At 43.0% G+C, this 12,809-nt stretch overlaps 1 protein-coding gene across 1 annotated transcript in view; it reads right to left on the reverse strand.

The window, feature by feature from the left end:
- Positions 1-678: 678 nt before the first annotated feature.
- SLCO3A1 (solute carrier organic anion transporter family member 3A1) overlaps positions 679-12,809 on the reverse strand; it is a 152,084-nt gene continuing 139,953 nt past the window's right edge. The window contains exon 10 of the mRNA XM_072870515.1: positions 679-9,866. Within this exon, the coding sequence (XP_072726616.1) occupies positions 9,487-9,866 (380 nt within the window). The 3' untranslated portion in view covers positions 679-9,486. The remainder of the gene's footprint in view (positions 9,867-12,809) is intronic.

Genomic DNA, 12,809 nt, shown 5'->3' on the forward strand with positions numbered 1-12,809 from the left:
ACATTCTCACGAATGTGCCACTCTGCTGGCCCGACCCCATGGCACCGGGCGCTTTGATGGAGGTGAAGGGAGAAGCCGCTGCAGCTCTCAGAGCAAAACCAGCTGCAGGGGCTCAGGGTGCTCTGCAGGGCTCAGCCACTTCACTGAGCTGTTACTATTTTAGCTAAAAGTTCTTTTTTTTTTTTCCTCCACAGCTGAACTGACACAAAGAGTGTCAGACACATTCGTCATCAACGAGACATACAGCATTTTTTCCCAACTGCTCAACTCATGTTCCCTCCGAGCTCCTCCTCATCTTACTGTCTTCCAGGTGTTCAAGTTCCCCCACTCTGCAACCATCTAAGATGTCCTCGTTCTCCCTCTGCTTTTCTACAAACATTAATTAAACTTCACCTTGCCCTTTCCAAAAATCTGCCTTACCTTCTCTGTCACAACCACTTCTTCACCGGGACCTCTCCTCTGAAGGCACTGCACATGCACGGGGACACGTTCAGCCCCACTGCCATTTCTAGCAAACTTTCAACCTCAAATCGAACCTCCAACCCGAACTCTCAACTCTGCTTTTACTGAAACTGAAAACTTTCTGGGAGAGACAGAGTACCAGCCCAGCCAGCCAAGCTGGGAGAACCAAAGAGATCATCCAGTGAGACAGGAGAAGAATGAAAATAGTGGTTTTAATATCATTTACAGCAAACTTACAGTATGTATTTCACATCACATATTTCTAAACTGCTCATCTGGAAAATATAAGCTGCAAAAATACAGAACACAGTACTCAAAATATATCGAGCATGTGGTTTCTCTTTTTTTCTTTTTTTTTTTTTTTAAATCAATTGTACAGTGAAACATTTCCTTTTCCAAACCAGGTTTTGGTTTATTTTGGAAGTGCTGCTAAACATCTGCAAAATCACCAGCAGTCAAACCAGCACACTTCAAAGACCTTTCTGTGGACCACTTTCCCTTGGGCACTGTAGGAAAAGACTAACCTACAGCCCGAGGCAGGGGAGAGGCACCTGGGCTCATCCAGGTCCCATGCACGCTGCTACAGACCATCTGTGGAGATGTCCTACGCAGGAAGAACCTTCTTCACATACAACCACCCACAAATGCTGCTCTGCCCAGGTGACTATGAAGAACAGCCATGATATGCGGGACAAACATCACTGACTGGTCTGGTACAGAGGCAGGTAGATACTCCTCCAATACTGTGGACCCTGCACAGAGCTCTGTGGGGGAGTTTCGAGCCATAGGTGTGACAAACTGCACGGAGTGGTCTTGTTTCTCCAACAAGACAATCAATGTGGAAGCACCCTCCACACACCGACGGAAGATTACATCCACGCACCAGCTGCAAACACTTGCCAGAGAAGTTCTGAGCTTCTGAAGCCTGGAGAAACTGTCACCAACAACCCAGTTAAGAGATGCATCAGGATTTGGAGGGCACGTGGCAGACCTGTCTCACTGAGATGTGTTAATTGTGTTATTACACCATGGGGAAACATGAGGATGGAGAAGGGAGTGGGTTAAGGAACAAAGTAAGTTCCTAATAGTCTTATTAGAAAAAAAAAAAAGCCCCTCAATGTTTGCCAGAGCCACAGAAGGGCCAGCTGGCTGAGTTAAGAACAAGCAAACTTCTTTCCCAATCTGCTTTGAATTTTAAGCTCTTAAGTTTGCTCAGCTGTAGCTGCTGCTAAGGGATCTCAAGGGTGAAGAATAACCAGGTTACGCAGGCAAGGCATGTACTCCTGATCAACCTCTGCATCAGGAAAACAAGCAAAGAGAAATCAGCCAAACTAAAACTTTGCTTTTCCTCCATCATGACTGAAGCATGGCCGAGGACTGGCTGGGCAGCACTGTTGCTTCTGCTCACAAACCACTTCAAGTCAAGAGCTGCTCTCCTCCTGCGTATTTAAGCTGCCCTCACTCCCTCCACTCCGGCTGGTTTTCATATGGTGCTTGTATCTCATCTATACAGGGCAAAAGGAATTTTAAAATAGTCTTACTGCAAACATTTCCCATCTAATGCCATTTATGCATTTCTAGCTCACACGACCCCCAATGTCCTCATGCCTGGAATGTGATATAAGTACATAGAGCAGGGAAAAAAACATTTCTGCAGACTGCATTTGACTTGTATCAAAATCCTAATGAACACCACATTTATTGTACTTTATTTACACGGTAGTCACGTATAATATAATACAATACAGCGTTCCATTTGCAGTGGTAGGCACTATGGGTTTTAAAAGGTCACAGCTCTTCCCCTGCTCCCACACCCACCCCTCTTCCCTACGGACATGGTACTGAAGGGAACCAAGAGCTTCCTTTTGCTCGAAACGCTGCGCGGTCCCAGCACTGCTGCACTTTTCCACTGAACCCTGCTCTGAGATGGCTCCTTCCCGAAAGTAGATGATGGGAGCTGCTTTCATGTGCTAACATGGAGACTCCCAAACTTTGGTGATCATAGACCATTGGCAATGCTTAACATTTGTCAGGGACAGTTATGCACAGCCTCATCACCATGCTTTGCACTGAAAACATCGTGAAGGCAATGTGGGGCAGTAGACAAGCTACAGACCTCTGAGCACAGCTTATAGGCCACCTGCGACCAACAGAGCAGTTTTGGTCCCACTGCGCGTTAAGACTTTAGGAAAATGGCTGTGAGTCTTCAAGAGGGATCATCATCCTCCGATCAGACAGAAAGGGTTGCAGGTGAAGAACAGGGGTCATTTCTTCCTTTCAAGTTCACACAGTTAGAGTTGTGAGGCACCGAAAACATAGCACTGAGATGCAGTTTACATTGAGGGGTAAATGCACTGGTATTTGTGCGATGCCATTCTGCAAAAGAAAAGGGTTTTGAAGGGCTAACATATATGTGGCACGGAAAGATGCCTTTTGCTGTCCTACCAACTGGCAATTCAGTTGCAAAGAACTAAGATATGTTAGGCCATATGCAACTCTCCGATTCCCAAGAGAGTTTTGCTTCTGATCTAAGAGCTGTGCAAACATCGCAAATAAAATTTGCACCACCTGCTTCACCTTAATACCAATTTGTTTTTGTCTGGGTTCATACCCTTCTCATGTTTGCTCTCAGTAATTACTCAAATGAATGCATTAACTGGTAGGAACACTGGGAGAGGCAGAGAATTTCAAGCATCTGTGAAAGAATATTCCTGGAAAGTGGGTTGTGAGTTGGAAGCCAGCACTTTGGCTGTCCTGGAGCAGTGTACGTCCAGTGGCGCTCTGCCCACTGGCATTGAGCAAGGATCCTCTTACTCAGTTCCTAATCACATACTTTTGAACTAAATATTTGTGCTGATGAGAAAATTCCAGCCTAGGGAGCTCAGGGAGCAGAAATATCCCCCATGACTTCTATGTCCAGTCAGAACAAACCAATGTGCATGGATTATCAGAAAGCTTTTCCAAACCCCTCCAGACCACAGATGATATGCAGAAACGACCTTGCAAATACACGGGAGGCATTTTCTTGGTTTTCTCAGCAATTCACAAGGAAGAAATAAAAGGGAAAATTCATTTATGATGTTGCTATAAATTATTTGCTGAGTTGGACTTGACAAGTTTCTTATTGCTTTCTGCCATTTGCAGACACCAACTGTGTGTAGAACAAGCCCAGCACTACGAACTGTCAGGGTATTGCTAATCTTTTACCTTCCTAGGGTGAGACACTCTGCTCTGCTGCACTTAATCTGAAGAAAGTGGGGGAAACATCACAAACTCATAGTATCCCAAAGACCCCATCCCTGGAGTCACTCCATTCATCAAACAAACAGAGACTGAAGGAAGGTTTTGACAAGCGAAACAGCGTATACACTACATACGTCCTACAGTCCCACTCTTGCAGCCATCTAAATGGGTTCCTCTGTCCACGTGGCTTCTCCTGAATTCCCTGTGTCCTTTCGGGACTGAGGGATGCTCATAGCCGAGCAGCTGTGGCAAGACTGAAGCTGAAAGAAAAGAGGTCCATGTTCATATTCTGTCAAAGAAAACACCAGTATTGCTTCTGAGGAGACAGAGCCTCCTTCTGCTCCACTGGATTCAGGGAACAGACAATGGCCAAAGATTTTACTTGGCATCGCTAGTTAATAAAGAAGTCCCTAATGTCTAAGAACTGCTGAAAGGCCATTTTTCAGGGAAGCAATTGTATTAAGACTCAGATTGGCTAGAAATGTCAATGGAATGATAGAAAACATCATTTGCAGCCTAGAAGTAATAGATTTAGTGTATAAAAGCAGAACAAACCATAATATTTTGAGCATATGTAATACTAAGTGAGACCTGCTGGCATCCCAGGCAAATTTAAATGCCAGTCAATAACTCTGAACACGTATTGACTTTGTAGAGACGAGCAGTGCTTTGCCATTGGGAAGAAGGAAGAACTGTGGCTGGAGAAAGGAAGCTGATGGTCAGTTTGGAAGAAATGCCCACAAACCGTGGGTCTCAGGGAGGTAGGGCAGGTAGGTCTATCCAAGAGCACGGAAGGGTGGATAGTCCTTTCAGGGACTCCAGGGGGCTCAGCCACAATGCCCTGGTTGTTCCTTTCCTCCTTGGATCAATCTCAACCATCAGATAACCAAAGCTGAGCCTGGCTTATGCCAAAGGCTCCCATTACATGATTGCCCATCTTAATAAAGTGCTGCCTACGTTCACACCAATTGTATCTTGGCTGCCCATCTCCTGGAGTTGCTACCAACAAAAAAGGCAAGTCACAGCAACAGCATGGGATGGTGGGAGATGTGAACTCAGATTTAGGTAAGGAAAGCAAAAACTTCTAATGCAAATGGGAACAGGTCAGTATTATTGCTTATATTCAGGGGTGCTCTGCCCTACACACAGAAAGCCTGTGAACTTTGCAGGCATTAATCAGATCTGGAGAGGGAACAACAACAAACCTGCTTCTGTCTGCAAAGATAGTTTACATGAAATTAGGGGGATAGATGAGCTTGGCTGTGTCTAAAGGCAGAGTGGGAATAAGTCTAGAAACCCTTGTAAATAAAGGAACAAAGCTGTTATCACATCAGGCCAGTGAAGCATTTGCATATGTCTTTAATACTGACAATTCTCCATGTCACCTGCCAAGAATAAAAGAAACATCACACCAAGATTCTCCAAGTCTGAAGAAAATACTGAGCCCAACACACCCAGCTGTAAGAAACTCTCACATGGCAGCAACAGCCGTGGCTGACTCAGGGGCTAAAGCTTCACAGTGCTGGTAGCCTTCAGGTTGTCTTGGGTTTGCTGTGGAGTGAAACTGCTGCTTATGAGATGGAGTCACCTTTTCTGTCTCCCAGGATCTCGTTGACTGAGAAAAAATATGTGCCTGACTGAGACACAATGTAAACCTGAAGTACATTGCCTCCAACAGCAATGTGATGAACATAAAACTCTGATGGGGATAGGAGGGACTCCAAATCTCATTCATTCCCTTAATTTTTAATTTTTTTTTTTTCCCAAGAAAAAATGCCAATACATCTCAGCCATTTGGAAATACTCCAATCACTTTCCAAATGTCTGCAGACCAACAGTTCAATTCTGAAGCATTTTGAAGCATAGCTAACTCAGCTAATTCCTCTCTGCATCTTTCCCGTTTCACCTTCCTAGCAAGGTGAGATCCAACTGAGATTAATAATAGCAGCACTAAGTAGTTCAGTGCATCTTGCAGAGGTATGGCAGTGTGAGGCCCTTAGTTGAATTCCCCAGGAATGGAAGGTTTGTCTAGGTAATTCAAGCGATGGCCTTTTCGGTCCCACTAGACATCCAAGACATGCTAGGCAAAGTCAGAAAAATGTACGATTTCAACATGTATGAAAAGAAGGTTCTGAAAACGCACCCCCTTGTTAACAAGGATGCAAAGAAACCGATGGGACCGATTCTAATGTCATCTGCACCAATTTTAGATTGGGGTCCCCTTTTGATTCCACTGGGGCTATGCCAAGGTGGTATCTGTGCAAGGGAAAGGAAACCCCAACCTGAAGTCATGCAAGGCAACTGGACAATTCCATAGAGACTACTAAATCTCAAGCAGTTTATATCTCCAACATCCCATTCCTTAGCAGACAGCCATGCAGGGAACACAGTGCTTGGAAATGTCAAAATAACATTTCTGCTGAGACTGAGGTCTCAACAAAACCCTGAATTTCAATGCCCCTGACTATGGAGAAAAAATTTCCAACATTAGACCTGGACTGCACCACTCAGCCCATGCCCCTGTTTCTGTTCCCAGGAATGGGCACCAACTCCTTCCTTCTTCTTAAGTTTCCTGCACGGTTAAGGCAGTTGTGGGATGGAAGTGAAGGGCTGACAGGCAAAGGCCCATACTGCAAGCTGGGAAGCGGGAGGATGTCTGAGACCCTTCATTTGTTATTCTATAACAAAAATTGGGTCACAGGCAAAACTGGCTTGTGGTTCTGAAATCAGAAAAAACAAAGATCCTGCTGGGATGGATGAAGGTTTTGGTCTGTGTGTTTTCTTTAAACTGAAGCTCTGTTCTTGAATCTGTACCAAAGCACTGACAGTAAAGCCCTTCATGATGCAGGCATCTGATACATCCTTAAAAAAAAAAAAGTGGGATGGGGAGAGAGCTTTTCAAAAGTCGCATTATCAAAAGAAATAAAACAACAATCATGCAGGAATTTTAAGTTACAGCTTAAAAATAATGTAAGTAAGCCCATTCAACTGCATCTCCCATACATACCAAGAGAAGAGATTAAATGAAAAAAATAAACAAAAATAAAAATGAAAATGTTAAGTGCCCTGGAATCCTGTTTCCATAACTCTGGTGAAGGGGGCCTTTGACTGTACTGACAAACCACAGCTCTTGAACACCAGGAGTTTGTTTTGCATCCTGTCAGCATGCTATTCTCCTTCACCTTGGACTTTCAGAGGGGAAAAAATGAAGTTGTGAAAGGGTTGTAGAATTTCAAGCAATCAGGCTTTTAGAAAGGTTCTATACTGTGACATTTGTGTTCGAGTCTGAATGTGTGTGTATAGTATAAAATTATGAGCTAACATTTGAAAAGACAGCAGTCTAAGTAATAAATTTTCAGAATGAAGAGAACTGTACAGAATGATTTCAAAGGCTTATACTTGACAATTATACATATTTTATGAGACAGCTACGCATCCTGTGCCTTTTCTAAATTCATTGTTTTATGGATGCAGTATCTCTATTTTAGCAGACAGGATATACTAAACCAATCTAATGGTCTAAAAAGCATCATTTACCACCCAACATAACAATGAGACTGCATAGCTTAATAACTTTTTTTTCCTTAAACTCCTTCATTAATCAAGTGATTCTTAACATGGCTGAAAACCGAGAATCAAATATCTGCAGTTTACAATATTTGTTGAGTATTTGGCACAGTGGAGTTTATTTGATACACCCTTTTTATTTTTGCCCTTATTGTTGCTGAATGTATACTGCTGTGCATAAATTACAAACACACATGTAAAATCAGTCAAGTGGAAGCAGTTTGATACCCCACACCCATGTTTCAAGGCCTAGATAAGAGCAAAGACTGCTAAAAAGGTGTTGAACATGAGTGGCAAGTTATCAACCCTCTGTAATTGTGCCAACTCTGGGGTGTCCACTGCCAGCAATGGACAAGGACTTGGGGAAGATCAGCCCCTCTGCCAGCTGCATGGAAGTGATGTCCAGCATTCAGTTCAACATGCCAGGTTACTTCTCTAAACATCTGCAAGTTCACAACAGCTTCAAAACACAAACAAAAATAGGAGCTTTTTGATTATGATGCTAACCCTTAAAACCCTTCTGACATTTAGTCCATTGGAAATGGGTCTGGTTCCTGGGGAAAACTCATCAAACACAACCAATTTGTATTGCTTCCCAGCAGGAACATTTTGGAAAGGAAAAATACGCATGCAAAGTAAGCCTGACCCAATGCTTCTTGAAATCAGATGAAAACTTCCCCATGATTTTTGCAGGCTTAGATAACAGTGCATTGCAAAAGCAAAGCCTCTGCTCCTGCACGGGTGCCTCTTGAGGATCTGAATGAAAATTTCAGAGGTGCTCAATGCTGGCCAGCCTCTGCTCCCACAACCCAGCCTTCCATAGGAACACTATTTGCACATCTAAGGGCAAAATGTGGCCTCCAGGAGGGGAGATGATTCCACCTTCCTCACATGGCTTCCACTGAAGTCAGTGGAATTTCTCAGGTGGAAAAAAAAAAAAAAAGCAGTTGTGAGGGTTGCAGGATTAAGGTCAGTATTCCTTTCATCTTGTACACACACACACGCATACTTACTTTAAAGAAAACATCCACCACACAATTTCTAGATTGCAAATTATATATATATCTTTAAAAACTGGAGAGAACATCAACAGCCTCTCCATATATATATGTATTCACTGAGTCACATAGAATATGAAAAAACTATATTATGTAAATCATCATATTATCTATACTTCTCCAACTGACAATTGTTTTTATAGAGACACAGTGCATTTGTTCTCTTTTTTAAAAACATATTATGTGTCTTCATTGGCTTGGTAGCATATTAGAATGAAGGCGTATGGATAAAAAACGCAGAGGATTAAACAAACCCCTTGAGTCACATTATGTTTGGGTGAATTAAACAGGATCCTTCCCCAAACTAGCATAAATAAATCCTCCCTATGGAAAAGTGTCAGCGATTTAAGGGTTAACATAGATTTGAAGATAATTTTAAAAAAAATCTTATTAGAGGACTACACAGACAAGTATTTGGAATTCATCCCCCTTTAAAAATGACAGCACGTTTGGCAAGTGTGAGCAAATGTCTTGAACTTTACTGGGTTTGAGAGATCTGAGCACAGCTATTCACAGACAACCGCAAAGCTGCAATCTGCGAATAAGCCTCGGCTGGAAGGACTCGGATACCTCTGACAGCATTGCTCGCCACCTGGAAGGCTTCCAGCAGCTTTCAAGGTATTTATCGTGGACTCGTGGCTGGTGACAGAGTGTGACTGGTGGAACAACTCCAGCACCGCTCCCTCTTTGCCGTCGCAGAGCGCAGCGGGTTTGAACAGCACCCAGACCGGCTAACCCTTCAGCCCACGCTGCGGGGTTCCAGGTATGCCTGGGACCCCGTTTGCAACCGCAAACGCCTATTCCAGCATTGCCGTTATCACCTTGCTTTCTCTATGCCTCATGCCCAAGCCTGTCCATTTGTCGAGCTCTCTGATGAACCTCTGCAGATGCCCTTCTTGGAAGCTCGTACTGTCATCAAAGGGGCTAGTACCCAGCCACAGTGGCTCCCTGCTTTCTCCATCACCCCGCAGGATGTCACAAGTGATCCCATTAAAAGATGCTGTTCTCAAGAATCCTGGCTGGGTCTGACTTGGAGAAAAAGACAAAAGTTTCCTGTGTTGCTGTTTCGCAACTGTGTTTCTTCATTCGTGCTCTCTTCTTGTTTTTATTAAAAAGGACCCTTGTATTATTAATATAGTTCACCCCTCCACAGTCACTATAAAACAGACTCCATATTTTCACACCACTCATGATCTTCAAGGTTATAGATAAATTTTGTCCTATGTGATTGATTTTGGGGCACTGAGTCCCGCCCCAGATTGTCTAGGGTGAGAGTAGAGGCAAAAAACTCACTAGTGCTGAGACCACCTTCGTGGTTCTTGATGTATCTTTTATAGTTTTTCCTCAAGCACTGCCAGGTGGTTGTATATAAGATGAATGCAAAGGACTTCAGGGCTATAGCAATACTAACATACAGGTATCTATAGACCACATTGTCGTACAGCGCACAGGCTCCTTGCTCGCCACAGAACGTGCTCCAAAACAGACACGTGGAGTCAATTCCAGCCCCAAAGATCAGCGGAGGTGGGATAAAACCTGTCAAAATAAGAGAGACAAATCATGCTTTTATGATCCTTATGATAAAGAGAGAAGACGTGATTGCAGTGAATGGAAAGAGAAGATACTTTATCAAGGTTAATGGTCCCAGCTGCTGCCTGTGGTTCTAATTTTTTAAGTTCTAAATCAACCTAAACAAAGTCTGTGGATGAGTTTTTAGCTTGGACTCAATGTCTACGGAAGAGATTCCTGCTGATATCAACACGCAGGAAGGATTTTACTCAAGTTTAAGTGGCTTTTATTAAGCTTCTCGTTTGCCTAATGAGACTGAGTGGAGGGGTAAATGAAAAAGGAAGAGGACAGCCTTGCAGCTGGCTCTCTGTTTAGATATTGGTAATTCTGCACTCTGGGGTCTTCACCCGAAGGATGTCATAGGACTCCAGTTCAGAGCCTGAAATCAGCTGGGGCACTGAGGTCTAGTTTTGAACCTTTCCCTGACACAGAAGAAGGTTTTCTCCGGGTCTAAGAAAAATAAACAATGGCCTCAAATAGATGCCAAAGATTAAATCTGAAAAGGAGGGAAAATTTCAGTACACCATTAAATGAAATATCACAGCAGGATTCTCCCACAGCCACTTCAGCTAACTACTGATGAGCATTTCTCAATCATAGTTTGCAGCAGAGCAGCTATCTTAAAGCAAAGTAATCACTCCAATCTCATTTAACTAATAAAGGCAATGTTTTTCTTCCTTACTTTTCCCCATCCTACAGGGATATTGTAGAGGTCCCCTGTTTCACATTACCCTGACGGTGGTTAGGACATCCACATTCCAGCTTTGCACTCCCCAGCCAGCACACATGCACCGAGCGTGCAGCACTCAGAAGAAAATGTGGATGTTCTACATATGTAAACCATTTCTCTTCCTTTTGCTATATTTATGGGGGGAGGCTGGAAGCAGATAAAACCTGGAAAAAACCCTGATCGATAAAATCATTGCTGTAGGTTAAGACAGCAAGCAAAGGTGAGCATTGTATCTACTGAAACCAAATAGCATGTGGGCACAACACACCCTCAACAGTATCACTCCATTCATAGGATGCTGTGATGCCCGAGACTCTATAAATACACGTGTAGACAAACAGGCACAAGGACTGCAGTTTCTAGACAGAAAAGTGTTTAATCTTGGATCCAGTTTCATCATTAACCTGGATTTCTAGGCTTAAAAAAGATACCTTCCTTCAGCTTGTCATGAACAAAACAGTGACATTCATGACATACATCCTAAGACTACAAATAAATTGGTTGTCTTCACTGTTTCCTGTTGTAACTGAGATCTCTCTATTTTATTTCATTGATGACTAGAGCTCTGCAGATTTTGTTTGATCTTCCTTATATGTTAATAAATGCAGCAGTTAAGAAAGACTATATGGGCTTTTGGTACTCATTTTAACCAGTCATTAATAGCACAAATGTAGTAAATAAATACAGATGATACAAAAGCAAGACAATCTTTTTGTCAGAAATGCTAGTTCCAGTCATCACATTTAAAAACCTGGTTATGTTCTGGAAAAAATGTCAGCGCCAGCTCCCTGTTTGTCATTTCAAGGACTGGAAATTCCAGACTGGGCTGGTTCTGCTTCTAAGATAAAAGATGCCTTTTTTTTTTTTTTGAAACCTGTGGACAACCACACACTCAACCTGGAATTTAAAAATTCAGTTGGGCTCCTGCCAGAAACAAGCAAAGACATTGTGCCACCGAACGCAGTTTGTGTGCCCAGTGCTGCACTGGCGCCAGATGCCAGCTAAGGGGGTGACATCCAGATGCGGCAGTGACCGAGGAGGCAGGAGCTGCACGCTTTCTGGACTAAGAGAAAATTGCATTTGGATCATAATTTTGAGGTGTGAGCCCCTACTTGTTAGCATGCTGAGAGATGTTGATACAGAGCTTTGGAGATGCATAGGCTGAATTTCAGAGAGAGCTATCATCCCCATCTGCTGGCTTCAGCTGGCTTTCCAGGTTTTCAAGATAATTTGGCCTGGAAATTGCTCCACATAAGACTTGAGGAAGGACCTGTTTCACTGAACTCCAAAGCTACACCTATGTGAATGCAGGCACCAATGTGGAAACCTTGAAGAAAAATATATGCAAAACTTTTAGCAACCAATGAGTGTTTCAGGTCATTTTCACCAGAAGAGAGGCCAAGAGACTCACAGGAACAACTCAGTGCCTAGACCCTCTGAGACAAGGCAGTTGCAGACTGGAATCCTTCTGAGAGAGAAACACTGTGTTTTTGTCATGTTGGAAGAAGAGAGGCAAACAACATGGACTCGTAGGAAAACCAAAAGGAAGTGCCCTGGTAAGCGGAGGCTTTGCTAGGATGCATAGTGGACACCATCCAGAAAGGATGCATCCAGGACCTTACAAGTCCAAAACTCTTTGCCATTCCAGACATTTCCATTCCAAACCTTTGGCTCCAACAGCACTGCTTTACACTCTTCTCTGAGAAACTGCAGTAATGCTTTTATATGAAGACACTGTTACCTCTCATAGCAGAATTCCTATGGAACGAGATAATACATCCAGGAGGATACCGGGAGAATTCAGTCGTGTTTCATGTTATTACAGTGAATATTAAAGAGATTCAATCATGTTTTACCTCTTACTGTAAAGTGTTGCAAAACTTTCTGCTATATATATATATTTCACTACAGAAACTGTAGGTCTGTATAAAAAAGCTGCTTCTGTCTTACTGAAATCTATTAGCTACGATTGCACCTCTGGGTCTCATACTTCCTTTATTTAATACTCTCCTTTGGTTCAAGAAGCAGCTATTATCACTCTCTTCTTAAGTCAAAGCTTAAAGGTGAACTGAAAAGCTTTTAAAATAAATCAGTAAAGCTATTCTCAAACCTCAGGTTGTTAAGGGAAAAATTTGGACACCCTTGCTCATATAGAAAAGTACTCTTCTCCATTTTCTATG

This window comes from Ciconia boyciana, chromosome 8 (assembly GCF_034638445.1).
Source record: "Ciconia boyciana chromosome 8, ASM3463844v1, whole genome shotgun sequence".
Taxonomy (NCBI): domain Eukaryota; kingdom Metazoa; phylum Chordata; class Aves; order Ciconiiformes; family Ciconiidae; genus Ciconia; species Ciconia boyciana.